Consider the following 18833-nt stretch of genomic DNA (forward strand, 5'->3'; position numbering starts at 1 on the left):
GGGGGGGATCTCAATTGCATACTCCTTGAGTCCTCTCTCCTCGACCTCATTCTCAAAACTCATTGGAGGAGATGGTCAGAGGGGGAGGGACCTCTGGCTTTCTCATCCAATGGGTTTTGAGAAGGAGGCGAGGAGTCTGAAAAGGATTTTCTCACGTAGTCTTTCTCTCACTGAACCCTCTCTCCTCAATCTCGTTCTCAAAACTCATTGGAGGAGATGGTCAGAGGGGAGGGACCTCTCTCACTGAACCCTCTCTCTCCTCAACCTCGTTCTCAAAACTCATTGGAGGAGATGGTCAGAGGGGAGAGACCTCTCTCACTGAACCCTCTCTCTCCTCAACCTCATTCTCAAAACTCATTGGAGGAGATGGTCAGAGGGGAGGGACCTCTCTCCTCAAAGACCAACGCCTCATGAGACACAGTGGCTTCCACCTACACCCACCTCTGCGTTCGACTTGCCATCCAATGAGAGTGGAGACAGAAGCTGAGGATAAAGAACTTATTTTTCTACATTGATATTGGACTCTGTTAAACAGTATTATACTATAGTAGCCTTTTGTAAGAAGCTTAATAGAAATGCCAATAGTCAAGAAATCATTTAATATTTTCATTTCAATTAACATATTCATAACAATCATACGTCCTTTCTAATATACATTTTGACCAAGATCAAATCAGTGTGAAATTGAGTTTAAGTGAGTTATTTTTTTCTGCAAAAAATGTGGTTATTGTAAAAATAGGGTCAAACATGATTGCATACCCTCTAATTAAGGTGGGTTGGGAGAGACCTTCATGCGTCTCCTCACAACTAAGAGTTCCATTAGTCAACAAACCACTTTCCATTGCTGATTAACTTGGCATCTGAGATGAACAGACATGGATTCATTTGGCATGTGATGGGGTCAAATTGGGGTCATGATAGGGGCTGCACCAAATGATTGATGTATTATAATAATTGATTATGCTTATGTTGTATTAATAGAAGGGGAGGGGTTATTGGACCCCACCTCCTCTACATTTATAGGATCATAGACTACAGATTAACAATATTTATATATTCATTATAATGTTTTAAAATTGTTCCAAAGTCTTTCAGGGGAGTAGAAGAGATAAGAGTCTAGTCTGACAGACCTCTATAAATCAACTTGGGGACATTTACTGCTGAGGCCTTAGAAAACACTGGAACTATTGTATCTCTCTTGCACGTTTGTATAGCTGTGTATGCATGGGCTTGGTCTGATGAGTAGCAGGTAATGACATATGCAGTGACATCACAAGGGGGTTGACTACAAGCATGACAAAAGCAACTTGGACTTTTCCTATGGGGCAGAACTCATGAGAGACATCAGTTGTATGTGTGATGTTTGATCTTTGACTTCTGTCTACAGATGTATTTTTATTGATTAAAATTGTTATGATTTATAAGTGCACACATTTTGAGTGTTCCTTATTTGTTAAGTAAACAGAACCAACACATGTGAGATGAACAGAAATGGATTAACTCGGCATGTGAGATGAACAGACATGGATTAACTCGGCATGTGAGATGAACAGACACGGATTAACTCGGCATGTGAGATGAACAGACACGGATTAACTCGGCATGTGAGATGAACAGACACGGAGTAACTCGGCATGTGAGATGAACAGAAACACTAGCTACTGCAACTATCCAAAAGCCTCAATCTAAGACATGATCAAAAGGATTATAAAAACGCCTAGAACTGCAACAAAGAAAAATGTCTTGTTCTAGAAGCAACACTCGTCTTGTTCTAGAAGCAACACTCGTCTTGTTCTAGAAGCAACACTCGTCTTGTTCTAGAAGCAACACTCGTCTTGTTCTAGAAGCAACACTCGTCTTGTTCTAGAAGCAACACTCGTCTTTTTCTAGAAGCAACAGTCGTCTTGTTCTAGAAGCAACAGTCGTCTTGTTCTAGAAGCAACAGTCGTCTTGTTCTAGAAGCAACAGTCGTCTTGTTCTAGAAGCAACAGTCGTCTTGTTCTAGAAGCAACAGTCGTCTTGTTCTAGAAGCAACAGTCGTCTTGTTCTAGAAGCAACAGTCGTCTTGTTCTAGAAGCAACACTCGTCTTGTTCTAGAAGCAACACTCGTCTTGTTCTAGAAGCAACACTCGTCTTGTTCTAGAAGCAACACTCGTCTTGTTCTAGAAGCAACACTCGTCTTGTTCTAGAAGCAACACTCGTCTTGTTCTAGAAGCAACAGTCGTCTTGTTCTAGAAGCAACAGTCGTCTTGTTCTAGAAGCAACACTCGTCTTGTTCTAGAAGCAACAGTCGTCTTGTTCTAGAAGCAACACTCGTCTTGTTCTAGAAGCAACACTCGTCTTGTTCTAGAAGCAACAGTCGTCTTGTTCTAGAAGCAACAGTCGTCTTGTTCTAGAAGCAACAGTCGTCTTGTTCTAGAAGCAACAGTCGTCTTGTTCTAGAAGCAACACTCGTCTTGTTCTAGAAGCAACACTCGTCTTGTTCTAGAAGCAACACTCGTCTTGTTCTAGAAGCAACACTCGTCTTGTTCTAGAAGCAACACTCGTCTTGTTCTAGAAGCAACACTCGTCTTGTTCTAGAAGCAACACTCGTCTTGTTCTAGAAGCAACACTCGTCTTGTTCTAGAAGCAACACTCGTCTTGTTCTAGAAGCAACACTCGTCTTGTTCTAGAAGCAACACTCGTCTTGTTCTAGAAGCAACACTCGTCTTGTTCTAGAAGCAACACTCGTCTTGTTCTAGAAGCAACACTCGTCTTGTTCTAGAAGCAACAGTCGTCTTGTTCTAGAAGCAACAGTCGTCTTGTTCTAGAAGCAACAGTCGTCTTGTTCTAGAAGCAACAGTCGTCTTGTTCTAGAAGCAACACTCGTCTTGTTCTAGAAGCAACACTCGTCTTGTTCTAGAAGCAACAGTCGTCTTGTTCTAGAAGCAACAGTCGTCTTGTTCTAGAAGCAACAGTCGTCTTGTTCTAGAAGCAACAGTCGTCTTGTTCTAGAAGCAACAGTCGTCTTGTTCTAGAAGCAACACTCGTCTTGTTCTAGAAGCAACACTCGTCTTGTTCTAGAAGCAACACTCGTCTTGTTCTAGAAGCAACACTCGTCTTGTTCTAGAAGCAACACTCGTCTTGTTCTAGAAGCAACACTCGTCTTGTTCTAGAAGCAACACTCGTCTTGTTCTAGAAGCAACACTCGTCTTGTTCTAGAAGCAACACTCGTCTTGTTCTAGAAGCAACACTCGTCTTGTTCTAGAAGCAACACTCGTCTTGTTCTAGAAGCAACACTCGTCTTGTTCTAGAAGCAACACTCGTCTTGTTCTAGAAGCAACACTCGTCTTGTTCTAGAAGCAACACTCGTCTTGTTCTAGAAGCAACACTCGTCTTGTTCTAGAAGCAACACTCGTCTTGTTCTAGATGCAACAGTCGTCTTGTTCTAGAAGCAACAGTCGTCTTGTTCTAGAAGCAACACTCGTCTTGTTCTAGAAGCAACACTCGTCTTGTTCTAGAAGCAACACTCGTCTTGTTCTAGAAGCAACACTCGTCTTGTTCTAGAAGCAACACTCGTCTTGTTCTAGAAGCAACACTCGTCTTGTTCTAGAAGCAACAGTCTTAGTCCTGATAGTAGCAATAAGCAAACATGGCGATGATCTTTACGGAGTTCAGTCAACTCCCTCTTAATATAAGTAGCCGTCAGAAAATGAAATATGCACCTCATTATATTGACAACACGGTGTTAAAAGGTGTGTTTTCTATTCAAGTGGTTTATTATACAGCAGATACAGACAACTCACTGCTCATATCCACCGACTGGTCCCCGTGAGTCTTCAAATGTCTTTTCAGGTGACTAAGGCAGGTGTAGGTCTTGGAACAGAGACGACAGGGGTATGGTCTCACCCCACTGTGATTCAGGATGTGTGTCTTCAGCTCCGCACCGCGACGAAATGCCTTTCCACACTCGTGACACACGTAGGGTCGTTCCCCCGTGTGTACCCGCATGTGAAGAGTCACCTGACTAGCCATGGTGAAGCCTTTCTCACAGACGGTGCATTTGTACGGTCTCTCCCCAGTGTGTGTTCTCCTGTGGATCTGCAGCTCTCCTGCAGAGCAGAAGGCCTTGCCGCAGTCAGAGCAGAGGAAAGGTTTCTCCCCCGTGTGAGTCCTGATGTGTATCGTCAGGTTTCCGTTCACAGAGAACCGCTTGGTGCAGTAGGTACACTGGTACGGCCTCTCGCCGGTGTGAGTTCGCATGTGGAGCTTCAGGTCTCCTTTGCACCGGAAGGCCTTTCCACAGCTGGGGCAGATCTTGGACCTCTCTTGGGAGTGGCGCTGCTCGTGGCCATGGAGCCAGCCCTAAATACATTTTATAAGACATATTTAAGCTGAACGCAACAGAATACCTGGGAGATGAATACAATAGAATACCTGGGAGATGAATACAACAGAATACCTGGGAGATGAATACAACAGAATACCTGGGAGATGAATACAACAGAATACCTGGGAGATGAATACAACAGAATACCTGGGAGATGAATACAATAGAATACCTGGGAGATGAATACAACAGAATACCTGGGAGATGAATACAACAGAATACCTGGGAGATGAATACAATAGAATACCTGGGAGATGAATACAATAGAATACCTGGGAGATGAATACAACAGAATACCTGGGAGATGAATACAATAGAATACCTGGGAGATGAATACAATAGAATACCTGGGAGATGAATACAACAGAATACCTGGGAGCTGAAGCCCTTTCCACACTGTTCACACTTGTAGGGCTTCTCTTCTCCATCATGGACCTTCTGGTGGGTCCTCAGCTCAGCGATACCTGGGAACGGCCCCTCACCACAGTACCTTAGAATACATAGGATAGCGCTTTATGGAAGATAGCCTTTATCGGCCGTGTCCCAAGTGACTTCCTGTTCCCCTTTATAGTGCACTACTGTTGACCTGGGCCCATAGAGCTCTATAAAAAGGTACTAGGCTGCTATCTGGGCCACAGCTATTGTCTTTTCAAATATATTTGCTTTTCCATTACAGGACATTAAATATAAAACATGATTTACATGAGTCACCAATCATGAATCACAGTGTAGCTTCCCAAATGCCATACCATTCCCTATATAGTGCACTACTTTTGACCAAATTCCTATGGGACCTGGTCATAAGTATACTGAAAAATATACATAAAACGCAAGATGTTAAGTGTTGGTCCCATGTTTCATGGGCTGAAAAAAAAAAACACAGAAATGTTGCATACTCACAAAAAGATGATTAAAAGAAAAATGGCACAATTTGTTTACACCCCCGTTATTTAGAATTTATATTTCGCCAAGATAATCCATCCACCTGACAGGTGTGGCATATCAAGAAGATGATTAAACAGCATGATCATAACACAGGTGCACCTTGTGCTGGGGACAATAAAAGGCCACTCTAAAATGTGCAGTTTTGTCTCAACACAATGCCACAGATGTCTCAAGTTGAGGGAGCGTGCAATTGGCATGAATGTTAATTTCTCTACCATAAGCCGCCTCCAACATCGTTTTACAGAATTTGGCAGTACGTCCAACCGGCCTCACAACCACATACCACGCCAGCCTAGGACCTCCACATCCGGCTTCTTCACCTGCAGGATTGTCTGAGACCAGCCACCCGGACAGCTGATGAAACTGAGGAGTATTTCTATCTGTAATAAAGCCCTTTTGTGGAAAAAAAACAACTAATTCTGATTGGCTGGACCTGGCACCCAAATGGGTGGGCTTAAGCCCCCCCAGGCCCACCCATGGCTGCGCCCCTGCCCAGTCATGTGAAATCCATAGATTAGGGCCTAATACATTTATTTAACTGGACTGATTTCCTTATATGAACTGTAACTCAGTAACATTTCTTTCTGGAGAGAGGGGAGAAATAGGTCAAGGAGTAGTTCTGTGTGAATGGGACCAGTGGACTCAATAGGTCAAGGAGTAGTTCTGTGTGAATGGGACCAGTGGACTCAATAGACTGAGTGAATGAGGAGCGGATATCACCAACCTTCTTTTTGAAGTGGTTGGCAAGGCAGACATTTCAGAGTGATAGAAAGTGGCTTTAGCAGCAGACACAGAGGAAGAAAAGGTAAAGAGGAGAGAGTGAAAGGATGATAGGTCCTCCGAAAGTTTAGTTTTTCTCCATTTTAGCTCAGCTGTCCGCAGCCCTGTTCTGTAAGCAATGAGTCACTCAGCCACGGAGCAGGAGGTGAGGGTCTAGCAGGCCGGTAGGAAAGGGGACAGTGAAAGTCGAAGGATGTGGAAAGGAAAAAGAGTAAGGTTGAAGAGGCAGAATCAGGAGACAGGAGGGAAAAATTATAGAGGGAGACAGAAAAGGAAACTAAGTAGTGATCAGAGACCTGGAGGGGGTTGCAGTGAGATTAGTAGGGGAACAACCTCCAGTAAAGATGAGGTCAAGCATATGGCAAGGAGGGGAAAGAAAGAGGTGGAAAGAAAGTCAAAGTCGGAAGGTTGAAGTCGCCCAGTACGAAGAGCAGCGAGCCTTCGTCAGGAAATGAGCTCAACAAATCCGGTGGCGATTTTATTAATTGTTCAGCAATCTTATGGCTTGGAGGTAGAAGCTATTGAGGAGCCTTTTGGCCCTAAACTTGGCGCTCCGGTACCGCTTGCCGTGCGGAAGCAGAGAAAACTTGGGTGACTGGAGTCTGACGATTTTATGGGCTTTCCTCTGGCACCGCCTATTATATAGGTCCTGGATGGCAGGAAGCTTGGCCCCAGTGATGTACTGGGCCGTTTGCACTGTAGTGCCTTACGGTCAGATGCAGAGCAGTTGCCATACCAGGCATACCATGCAACCGGTCAGGATGCTCCTGATGGTGCAGCTGTAGAACCTTTTAAGGATCTGGGGACACGTGCCAAGTCTTTTCTATCTCCTGAGGGGGAAAGGTTTTGTCGTGCCCTATCATGTTTGGACCATGATAGATTGTTGGTGATGTGGACACCAAGGAACTTGAAACTCTCGACTAATGTACATACCCCTGAGGGGCCCCAGTGTTGAGGATCAGTGTGGCAGACATGTTGCCTACCCTTAGCACCTGGGGGCAGGCCATCAGGAAGTCCAGGATCCAGTTGCAGAGGGAGGTGTTTAGTCCCAGAGTCCTCAGCTTAGTGATGAGCTTCGTGGGCACTATGGTGTTGAACGCTGAGCTGAAGTCAATGAACAGCATTCTCACATAGGTGTTCCTTTTGTCCATGTGGGAAAGGGCAGTGTTGAGTGCGATTGAGATTGCGTCATCTGTGGATCTGTTGGGGCGGTATACGAATTGGAGTGGGTCTAGGGTGTCCGGGAGGATGCTGTTGATGTGAGCCATGACCAGCCTTTCAAAGCACTTCATGGCTACCGACGTGAGTGCTATGGGGCGGTAATCATTTAGGCAGGTTACCTTCACTTCCTTGGGCACAAGGACTATTATGGTGGTCTACTTGAAACATGTAGGTATTACAGACTCAGTCAGGGACAGGTTGAAAATGTCAGTGAAGACACTTGCCAGTTGGTCAGCGCATGCACCGAGTACACGTCCTGGTAATCTGTCTGGCCCTGCGGCCTTGTGAATGTTGACCTGTTTAAAGGTTCAGGTGTCAAGCTCATTGAGGAACTCTAAGGGCAACATGGTGGGCGATAAATAACAACGATGTTAAGCTTGAGTGGTCAAGAGACAGTGACAACATGGAATTCAAATGAGGAGATGGACAGGTGAGAGAGGGAGAATAGAGAATCTCCAGTCAGGAGAAATGAGAAGCCCTGTGCCATCACTGTGACCAGATGCTCTCGGACTATGAGAGAAAACATAGTCAGATGAAGACAGGGCAAATGGAGTAGCAGTGTTCTATGGGGTGATCAATGTCTGTGTCAGGGCCAAAAAGTATAGGGACTGAAGGAGAAACCAGTCCCCCTCCAATACAGCCACTGATTACCTAGGAGAGGAGAAACCACTCCCCCTTCAATACAGCCACTGATTACCTAGGAGAGGAGAAACCACTCCCCCTTCAATACAGCCACTGATTACCTAGGAGAGGAGAAACCACTCCCCCTTCAATACAGCCACTGGGAGTGATTTCTCCTCTCTAGAACCAGTCCTGGAGATATCAGGAGTCCTCTAGCTCTAGAACCAGTCCTGGAGATATCAGGAGTCCTCTAGCTCTAGAACCAGTCCTGGAGATATCAGGAGTCCTCTAGCTCTAGAACCAGTCCTGGAGATATCAGGAGTCCTCTAGCTCTAGAACCAGTCCTGGAGATATCAGGAGTCCTCTAGCTCTAGAACCAGTCCTGGAGATATCAGGAGTCCTCTAGCTACAGCAGGTAGCCTAGTGGTTAGAGTGTTGGGCCTGAGCTGACAAGGGAAAAATATGTTGTTCTGTCAATGAGCAAGGCAGTTAACCCACTGTTCCCCGCTGATCCCCGCTGTTCCCCGCGTGCTGAAGACGTGGATGTCGATTAAGGCAGCCCCCCCCCCCCCCCCCCCCCCGCTCCTCTCTGATTCAGAGGGGTTGGGTTAAATGCGGAAGACACAATTCAGTTGAAGGCATTCAGTTGTCCAACTGACTAGGTATCCCCCCTTTCCCCTTTATAGAATGAAGCACTATATAGGGAATAGGGTGTAATTTGGGACGATAATAGTGTCATGTTAATGTTAACGTACCTGCAATTGAAGCCCTTCTTCCTGGTGTGGGTTACCAGGTGTTTCTTTAACGAGTTGTGCCACTTGAAGTTCTTCCCACACTGCGGACATTCAAACTTCGGCGCCGCCGCCGCTTTGCTACCACAACACCGGTGGCTGACCCGCTCTCTGACCGAACCGAAACTGCTTCCACATTTAATACAGACATAGGCAGCGTTGGAGCACTGCGTTCTGCGGTGGGTGGACATCTCCGAGGACCTTCTGAAGGTCTTACCACACTGGGAACACTTGTAAGGGTTCTCCCCTGTGTGGAGTCTCTGGTGCTCCAGCATCTTGTAGCGGTAGATGAAACAGCGGCCGCACTGGGGGCACCTGTGGGCCACGCGCCGCCGCGGCTGCTCGGGTGACACACCGGAGGAGGACGACAGGGTGCCCGAGGTGGATGTTGAGGTGGTGTCCTGGGCAGAGACTGAGGTGGAGGCTGAGGCAGCTTGTTGGCTGGCTGATGGTGCCGTGTCTTGGTCAGCAGTTTGAGGAGCAGTATTGGTGCTCAGACAGTATTGGTGCTCCGTGTCTACTGCTTTCCTTCCTGCACTTTGTCTTTCCACATCTTTCTCCTTCACGTCCTTCTGGTTGTCCGTTCTTTGAGAACCTCCTTGGTTTTCTACTGAATCTGTTCCAATCACGTTTTGATCTGTACTTGTTTTGGACTCAGCCCATTGGCCACTCAAATTGTCAGTCATAGTCCCCTGGTTATCTCTGACCTGCAGGGGCGGGTTCTCACAGTCAGGGAAGGCTTTGGATTCGCTGGCGCTGTGGTGCGAGGCATTGCCCAGTCTCAGTGAGGGAGGAAGGGATAAGGAGAAGAGGAGATGGTCCTCTATCTGCGAAGGAGCTGAACAGTGACAACCAGGACCAATGGAAAGAAGATGGGAAACAATTGTGAGATTATTATATAGATTATTAGATGATTAAGGTTATATTGTGAGATTATTATATAGATTATTAGATGATTACGGTTATGTGGGGGGTGTGTACCGGGTGGTTGGTGTGTGTACCGGGTGGGGGGTGTGTACCGGGCGGGGGGTGTGTACCGGGTGGTGTGTGTACCGGGTGGGGGGTGTGTACCGGGCGGGGTGTGTGTACCGGGCGGGGGGTGTGTACCGGGTGGTGTGTGTACCGGGTGGGGGGTGTGTTCCGGGCGGGGTGTGTGTACCAGACGGGGGGGGTGTGTTCCGGGCGGGGTGTGTGTACCAGACGGGGGGTGTACCGGGTGGGGGATGTGTACCGGGCGGGGGGGGTGTACCGGGTGGGGGATGTGTACCGGGTGGGGGATGTGTACCGGGTGGGGGATGTGTAACGGGTGGGGGATGTGTACTGGGTGGGGGATGTGTACCGGGTGGGGTGTGTGTACCAGACAGAGGATGTGTACCAGGTGGGGGATGTGTACTGGGTGGGGGATGTGTACCGGGTGGGGTGTGTGTACCGGGTGGGGGATGTGTACCGGGTGGGGGGTGTGTACCGGGTGGGGGGGGGTGTACCGGGTGGGGGGTGTGTGGGGATGTGTACCGGGTGGGGGATGTGTACTGGGTGGGGGATGTGTACCGGGTGGGGGGTGTGTACCGGGTGGGGGGTGTGTACCGGGTGGGGGGTGTGTACCAGACAGAGGATGTGTACCGGGTGGGGGATGTGTACTGGGTGGGGGATGTGTACCGGGTGGGGGGTGTGTACCGGGTGGGGGATGTGTACCAGACATAGGATGTGTACCGGGTGGGGGATGTGTACCGGGTGGGGGGGGTGTACCGGGTGGGGGATGTGTACTGGGTGGGGGATGTGTACCTAATGGCAGCGGATTCCCTCCATCAAAGGTGTCAAACTATTCCATGGTGGGCCCGGTCTTCCACTCCTCCCTTGTACTCCATTGATCTATTAAGGTCACTGATTAGCTACCCTCACCTGCATGTCAAACTTCATTGGACACAAACTGAAAGGAAATAACAAAGACCAGCACAGTCAGCCCTCCATGGAATGAGTTTGACACCCCTTCCCTATAGAGAACACTACTTTTAAGCAGAGGCGCTAAGGGAAGAGAGCCATTAGGAACTCAGACAAGAGGCTTACCGCTCTTGGGCAGCTTGAGTTTCCCGTGGCACTGTGGGTTCTGTAGCAGGGACTTCAGATCCTCTGCATGGGAGACACTGCACATGAAGTCCTCCAGGACAGATGGGGCACCACTGATCAACAGAGCAGTCTAGAGACAGCAGAGAGAACGGTGGTGAAAATGACAGTATTGTGATGACAAAGATTTACATATATGCAATTTTCCTTAAATGTTTTACTTTCGTGAACCCAGTTTACTGTTCAGAACTAGAAATAGCTATTGTTTCTCTATCTCACTGTGGTTCTGGGTCAGCTCAGTCTGTCTGTACCTGTTTGAAGTCAGGGACGGGCAGCAGCTCCTCCAGTCTGGACAGCAAATGACACACCAGAGTCTGCAGCGCCGAGTCAAAGCTCGGTCCATACTCCACGGGGAACACAACCTATTGTACAAGAGAGACAGCCTGTTTCAATAGTCTAAAACTGCATACGTCCTTGTATTTAGGTTAGCACTAAACATGAGGTCAACTTGATCTGATTATGTGCAGTGCATCAGTTGGGGATTTGTATCGGTGTGACTTGGAGAAGCATCTTACCTTGAAGAAGTGTTCCCTCCTATCTGGGTCTTCCACTAGGCTCTATCATACCTTGAAGAAGTGTTCCTTCCTATCTGGGTCTTCCACTAGGCTCTATCATACCTTGAAGAAGTGTTCCCTCCTATCTGGGTCTTCCACTAGGCTCTATCATACCTTGAAGAAGTGTTCCCTCCTATCTGGGTCTTCCACTAGGCTCTATCATACCTTGAAGAAGTGTTCCTTCCTATCTGGGTCTTCCACTAGGCTCTATCATACCTTGAAGAAGTGTTCCTTCCTATCTGGGTCTTCCACTAGGCTCTATCATACCTTGAAGAAGTGTTCCTTCCTATCTGGGTCTTCCACTAGGCTCTATCATACCTTGAAGAAGTGTTCCTTCCTATCTGGGTCTTCCACTAGGCTCTATCATACCTTGAAGAAGTGTTCCTTCCTATCTGGGTCTTCCACTAGGCTCTATCATACCTTGAAGAAGTGTTCCTTCCTATCTGGGTCTTCCACTAGGCTCTGGATCAGCTTCAGGAAGTTGGATTCAGCAAATTCAATCGCGGCATCGTTTGACTGCAACACATAAGAGTCCAGACAAACATCACAAGCTGCACAGTGGCGGTTTCTAGGACACAGACTGACCCTCGTCCTGGAGAATCTCCTTTGAAAGTGCTTTTTAGGCTTAGTCTGTGTCTGGGAAACCGGCCCTTACTGCTTACTGTTTAGGAGAGCAGGCTTGTCAGAATTACGCACCAGTTGATTAAAACACTCACCTGTTTGAGACCAGATGCTGTGATTCTATCCAGGTGGGTTTGAACAGCCTTGAGGTCATCAGGATGTCCAGACCCTAATAGCTGTAGACTCACCTGAGACAAGAACCAAACAGTTACCAACTGTTACATGAATTCAACCCATATGTAGCCTCCAATCACACAACCTTAATAAACCATAAGTGATACTAGCAAGAGCAGTGGGTATTTCTTCTATCCCCATACACCCGCAACAAGCAAACTTATATGTGCGACCTCATATTTTTAGCCTCCAATCACAAACAGAACCTTCCAGGTGATTGGCCGGAGCAAACTGCTAATCTGGACCCCAGATTGAATTTGAGTGAGTTTGTTATTTAGGGTGCAGGCTCAGTGATTCTGCACTGAGCCTTGCTGAAACCTAGACTCTCGAAACATGCTGGGAATCTCTTACAATCTATCAGAGAGTCTCTTACCCGTCCTCTGAGTGCCAGGGTCAGCAGCCACCTCTGTCTGTTGGACAGGAGATCTGGAACCGCCTCTGTGACCATGGAAACAAACTCCTCCAATTTCCCATACTGACTTATGTTGCCCAGGCGCACCACCTGCCACATGAGTGCTGACATCATCCGGAGAGGAGGTACCAGGACACCCAGGGAGAGCAGAGGAAATGGGGGTTCTGCCAAGAGGGGGAAAGAGATGAGAAAGATGGAGGAGGTTGGGTCACAATTAGAGGTCGTCCGATTATGATTTTTCAACGGCGATACCGATTATTGGAGAACCAAAAAAAAGCAGATACCGATTAATCGGCCGATTGTTATATATATATATATATATATATATTTGTAATAATGACAATTACAACAATACTGAATTAACATTTATTTTACCTTAATATAATACATCAATAAAATCAATTTAGTCTCAAATAAATAATGACATGTTCAATTTGGTTTAAATAATGCAAAAACAAAGTTTTGGAGAAGAAGGTAAAAGTGCAATATGTGTCATGTAAAAAAGCTAACGTTTCAGTTCCTTGCTCAGAACATGAGAACATATGAAAGCTGGTGGTTCCTTTTAACATGAGTCTTCAATATTCCCAGGTAAGAAGTTTTAGGTTGTAGTTATTATAGGAATTATAGGACTATTTCTCTCTATAACATTTGTATTTCATATACCTTTGACTATTGGATGTTCTAATAGGTACTTTAGTATTGCCAGTCTAATCTCAGGAGTTGATAGGCTTGAAGTCATAAACAGTGCAATGCTTGTAGCACAGCGAAGAGCTGGTGGCAAATGCAGGAAAGTGCTGTTTGAATGAATGCTTACGGGCCTGCTGCTGCCTACCACCGCTCAGTCAGACTGCTCTATCAAATATCAAATCATAGACTTAATTATAACATAATAACACACAGAAATACGAGCCTTAGGTCATTATGGTCAAATCCGGAAACTATCATTTCGAAAACAAAATGTTTATTCTTTCAGTGAAATACGGAACCGTTCGGTATTTTATCTAACGGGTGGCATCCCGAAGTCTAAATATTGCTGTTACATTGTACAACCTTCAATGTTATGTCATAATTACGTACAATTCTGGCAAATTAATTACTGTCTTTGTTTGGAAGAAATGGTCTTCACACAATTCGCAACGAGCCAGGCGGCCCAAACTGCTGCATATACCCTGACTGCTTGCACGGAATGCAAGAGAAGTGACACAATTTCCCTAGTTAAAAGAAATTCATGTTAACAGGCAATATTAACTAAATATGCAGGTTTAAAAATATATACTTGTGTATTGATTTTAAAGAAAGGCATTGATGGTTATGGTTAGGTACACATTGGTGCAACGACAGTGCTTTTTTCGCGAATGCGCTTGTTAAATCATCATCGTCACCCGTTTGGCGAAGTCGAAGTAGGCTGTGATTCGATGGTAAATTAACAGGCACCGCATCGATTATGTGCAACGCAGGACAAGCTACATAAACTGGTAATATACAGTGTAGTTAACTAGTGATTATGATTGATTGATTTTTATAAGATACGTTTAATGCTAGCTAGCAACTTACCTTGGCTCCTTGCTGCACTCTCGTACGCAGTCTCCTCGTGGAGTGCAATGTAATCGGCCATAATCGGGTTTCCAAAAATGCTGATTACCGATTGTTATGAAAACTTGAAATCGGCCCTAATTAATCAGCAATTCCGATTAATCGGGCCACCTCTAGTTGACACTCATCTTTTCACATTGGCACCCCAAAGCCTGCTGGGAGCATAGCCAATTGACAAATGTATCAATTGTTTGATTCTAAACTATTTGCAAAAATGTGACAGGATGACATTTTCCTATGATATCATGTTGGCAGAACATACTGTAGCGACATTTTCCTATGATATCATAGGAAAACGTCATCCTGTCACATTTTATACGCGTTTATAAACACGGATAAATTGTTACCACTGTTGTTCAATGGAATATGCACGTTGCTGCTCACTGAAACCCTTTTGTCTTGAACAACACACATGTAGTTTGGCTACTGTAGCTAGCGAGAAGGGTGAAATTGCAGCCCATAATTTGGGGCTTTCCTGCATGTGGGCATTCCTGCATCTGCAGGAACCCCTCTCTATTCTTCTATTGGTCCATTTTTTAGCTAGGACTCCGGTACAGACGTGGGGGCGCTCCAGTACAGAAGGAGGCAGTAATGTACCATAGCGTTGGATGCCAACAGACCCCACAGAAGAAGAGGCGGGTGCGACAATGGTAGCGTGTACTTAGTGTACTTCGCCCCCGCCCGCTGAGTACCGGAGAACTCCTAGCTAGGACAGTGTACTTCGTCCCCGCCCGCTGAGTACCGGAGTCCTCCTAGCTAGGACAGTGTACTTCGTCCCCGCCCGCTGAGTACCGGAGTCCTCCTAGCTAGGACAGTGTACTTCGACCCCGCCCGCTGAGTACCGGAGTCCTCCTAGCTAGGACAGTGTACTTCGACCCCGCCCGCTGAGTACCGGAGTCCTCCTAGCTAGGACAGTGTACTTCGTCCCCGCCCGCTGAGTACCGGAGCCCTCCTAGCTAGGACAGTGTACTTCGCCCCCGCCCGCTGAGTACCGGAGTCCTCCTAGCTAGGACAGTGTACTTCGCCCCCGCCCGCTGAGTACAGGAGTCCTCCTAGCTAGGACAGTGTACTTCGCCCCCGCCCGCTGAGTACAGGAGTTCTCCTAGCTAGGACAGTGTACTTCGCCCCCGCCTGTGGGGTACAGTTCTGTTAACGACGGTGAGGACAGGTGTTCGGGAGGCGTTAGCAAAGGACTCTGGGTGCTAGCAAGCTAGAACTCTGGTAAACAGCAGGATAAGTAGCTAGCCAGCTAGGACACCAGTAGATAGTTTCCTTTACCCCAGCCTGTCGGGCACTGCTTTTCTGTTAATGTTATTGAGGGCAGGCGGGAGTGAAGGTCACTGTGCTAGCTAGGAGGACTCCGGTACACAGCAGGCGGGAACGAAGGCCACTATGCTAGCTTGTAGGACTCCGGTACACAGCAGGCGGGAGCGAAGGCCACTGTGCTAGCTAGGAGGACTTCGGTACTCAGCGGGCAGAAGCGAAGGCCACTGTGCTAGCTAGGAGGACTCCGGTACTGTTACTGTAATTTAATTATGCCAATGTGCTTTCATCAATTGAAAGCCCTTAATCTGTTTTATGAGAATTTGTAAGATTTCTTGTTTGCATAAAAAAGACGCAGACCAGTCTTTCAATAATAGGTAATATAATGTATTCTCGGAGCGCGCTCCCGCTTAATCACGTGCAGCAGTTTATATACAGATCATGACGTCATTTCATTGGTTTAACAGAATCCCCTCCTCTCAACCGGGACAAAGTAAGGTGAAAAGTTCATTCTAACTTACTAACACACTCCCAGATAACTTTTGACCCCTCAACATTATCGATCAACACTGAACTGACAGTTTTAATTAACAGAAAACCTAGGAATGCACTCACTGCCTTATCTAAAAACCCCAGAGCTAAGTTTCTGTAGGGTCAACTATAGGCTAACGACCTTATCTGTTTTCACAGTCCACAACCCATTTGTTTCTTCCTAGTTGGAATGGTGTTCATTAACTAGATATAATAAAACAGTATAAGTATGAGTATAAGTTTACTTAGTTACAGTTCCATTTAAAATGATTTGTTCAGTCATTTTAATCATAATTTCCTAACAGGTACACAGCAGGCGGGAAGCGAAGGCCAATGCACAGCAGGCGGAAGCGAAGGCCAATGTGCTAGCTAGGAGGACTCCGGTACACAGCAGGCGGAAGCGAAGGCCAATGTGCTAGCTAGGAGGACTCCAGTACACAGCAGGCGGAAGCGAAGGCCAATGTGCTAGCTAGGAGGACTCCAGTACACAGCAGGCGGAAGCGAAGGCCAATGTGCTAGCTAGGAGGACTCCAGTACACAGCAGGCGGAAGCGAAGGCCAATGTGCTAGCTAGGAGGACTCCAGTACACAGCAGGCGGAAGCGAAGGCCAATGTGCTAGCTAGGAGGACTCCGGTACACAGCAGGCGGAAGCGAAGGCCAGTGTGCTAGCTAGGACTCCAGGACTCAGCGGGCGGGGGGCAGGGGCAATATATGTAGCTTGCTAGGACACCGGTAGTCAAGTGTCATTCGCCCCCCCGAAAAACTCACATAGTACTTTTATTTCCTTTTTGACCCACATTTTAAATCACATAGACAATTGGGAAATCCATCATATCAAAAGTGTAACACAAGCATGATGATGGCGTGCTCGAGGGCGGTGTTCATACAGGAACCAATGGAATGCTCGGGGGGGGGGGCAGTAATCATGCAAGGAACGCCCAAATTGTTGGCAGTAATCACACAGTATTGTCACAGATAGAACAATGAGGCAGATATTTCACCGGATGTACAAATGTAAAGCGTCCTGTTGGCGATTCCACTCACTACAAAATAAGGTGCTGAGAGGAAGCCCAGTGGCTGGCAGTAGGAAACGATGAAGCGAGATTAATTATGGCCAACATTCTGCTAATTTTCTCATCGATAAAACATTTGGATCTCCATACAGTTTTGTGTTTCCAAAACTAAAATCTGTAACAAACTGATTTTTTGTAGACTTTACCCTTCGCTTTGCCAAAGTTTAAAAAAATATATATTTCCAAGGAGCGCAAGGACCAATTGAGTTACCGCACATGCGCACTTCACAGCGTAGGCGTTCCCTAACGGAAATATACAAATAAATGCTAGAATGCGCCAATAGGATGTCAGTAGGTCGTCCTTGGCTCAGCCCACCTCCTTGCTTGTCCTGCCCATTATGATTAGTTTGCTCCCATTGGAAACAACAGGCTCTGGTCTATCTTGGGTTAGTTATAAACATATGTCCTATTGTAGCTAGCTAACACAAGCCTTGGCTTGAGGGCCGAAGCAACTGATAGTTACCAAAAAAAACTATGCAATGTGTACATCAGCTAATACATACCCATATTTCACCTACAAAGAACTTCTTGCTTCGGATTTTTATGAAGAGAAAGGGAAGGAATGACTTATCTAATAAATATACTAGCTAGTTAGCTATCCTAGCAGGCAAAGAAAACACCTTTTCGGCTTCTTCTTCATTCGGCGAAGAACGCGTATTTCCGTAAACGGTCCTGCTGCTTCATGTCAAAATAAAAGTCCCATGTTTCTTTAGGAGGTATTTTCTCTATGATAAAGAACATTTCTCCACATTCAATCATTTTATTTCAAATCATAATCAGGAATACAATATTTATAAAATGAGAATATGCGATGATTTTTATGTGCTGTTTCGAGATCAGATCATTTGACTATTATTTAGAAAAACGAAAATGCGACCGGAAAAGGGAGCTGAGTTTACCTTACACATATTTTCTTACTTCTTTAACTGCTGAGAGGGTAAAGTATATATTGATGGTAATTTGGTTATTTAATAGTTAGTGGAGTTATTATTCACAATGTAGCTAATGAAATGCAATGCCTTCCTTGTATTTGGCATAGGATTAGAGAGTGAACGTTATTTATATTAAGCGTTACATCGGGCCTCTGAAATGAAAATGGATGGCCCTCCACACACATTGTATAAAGAAAAGGTTCACTTTTGAATACCCTCAAACACGAAGTTAAGCATAAGCTACCTCATTTCTAAATAGACCATCATCACTGAGTACGGTTACATGCACACAATAATGGTGTTATTGTTTATCGTCAGATTAATATAATAGTTAAATTGAAACGTTTACATGCATTGCAACGAACGATAACCCCTAATAATTATGTCTACAACTGACGGTACTCTGATAAACACAGACTATCGCCAATCAAAATAAACGTTCTACCACAGTAAACATGTTATTTATGCGAACCATATTTTCTTCTGAGTTCGGACATAGAAAGTTTTTATGTGAAAACTACTTCTACTTCGCATACATTCAGTTGTTCTGGACTCGTTCGGCTGCTCGCAGGTGCGCAGATCAAATCCACCGCTGCAACGCGATGTTGTTGAATTAAAGAAGGAGACTCGTTTAACTCGCTGTGATAACAACTCATACTTCCCGAGGTTAGATTTAAAGTCCACAACTTTAACAATCAAATTGAATTACCGTTTCTAACATTGTTGTTACAATAGCTTACACATTAAATATGGTTTTCTTTTACATTCAAAAAGTTTTTTTTTTTTTCACATAAATAAAAATTAAAACTGCAATTTTTCAGTGCTTCCATAT

General features: G+C 45.8%; 2 protein-coding genes across 7 annotated transcripts in view; one reads left to right on the plus strand and one right to left on the minus strand.

Moving 5' to 3' along the window:
- Positions 1 to 578: 578 nt before the first annotated feature.
- Positions 579 to 18663, minus strand: LOC110530892 (zinc finger protein ZFMSA12A). Of its 5 annotated transcripts, none has more exons than XM_036986742.1 (9): positions 14164 to 14998; positions 12571 to 12773; positions 12119 to 12211; positions 11823 to 11918; positions 11100 to 11210; positions 10792 to 10921; positions 8692 to 9565; positions 4742 to 4859; positions 579 to 4344 (listed from the first exon to the last, which is right to left on the minus strand). In XM_036986742.1, exons 1-9 carry the CDS (start codon positions 14222 to 14224, stop codon positions 3760 to 3762), a joined length of 2271 nt encoding a protein of 756 aa, XP_036842637.1. In that variant the 5' UTR covers positions 14225 to 14998; the 3' UTR covers positions 579 to 3759. The 5 variants fall into 5 exon arrangements, with proteins under 5 accessions (XP_036842637.1, XP_036842639.1, XP_036842640.1 ...); XM_036986744.1 differs by having other exon boundaries at positions 3742 to 4666; positions 14164 to 15006; XM_036986745.1 differs by lacking the exon at positions 14164 to 14998 and adding an exon at positions 18538 to 18663 and having other exon boundaries at positions 3742 to 4859.
- The window catches only part of yipf1 (Yip1 domain family, member 1), a 46881-nt gene continuing 45921 nt past the window's right edge, over positions 17874 to 18833 (plus strand). Inside the window, exon 1 of one of the 2 annotated variants that reach the window (XM_021614193.2) lies at positions 17874 to 18006. The gene's annotated coding sequence lies outside the window, so the exon portion shown is untranslated. Of the gene's footprint in view, positions 18025 to 18833 lie in introns of both variants that reach the window. The other variant, XM_021614191.2, reaches the window with a different exon arrangement.

Source organism: Oncorhynchus mykiss, chromosome 8 (genome assembly GCF_013265735.2).
Source record: "Oncorhynchus mykiss isolate Arlee chromosome 8, USDA_OmykA_1.1, whole genome shotgun sequence".
NCBI classification, from domain to species: domain Eukaryota; kingdom Metazoa; phylum Chordata; class Actinopteri; order Salmoniformes; family Salmonidae; genus Oncorhynchus; species Oncorhynchus mykiss.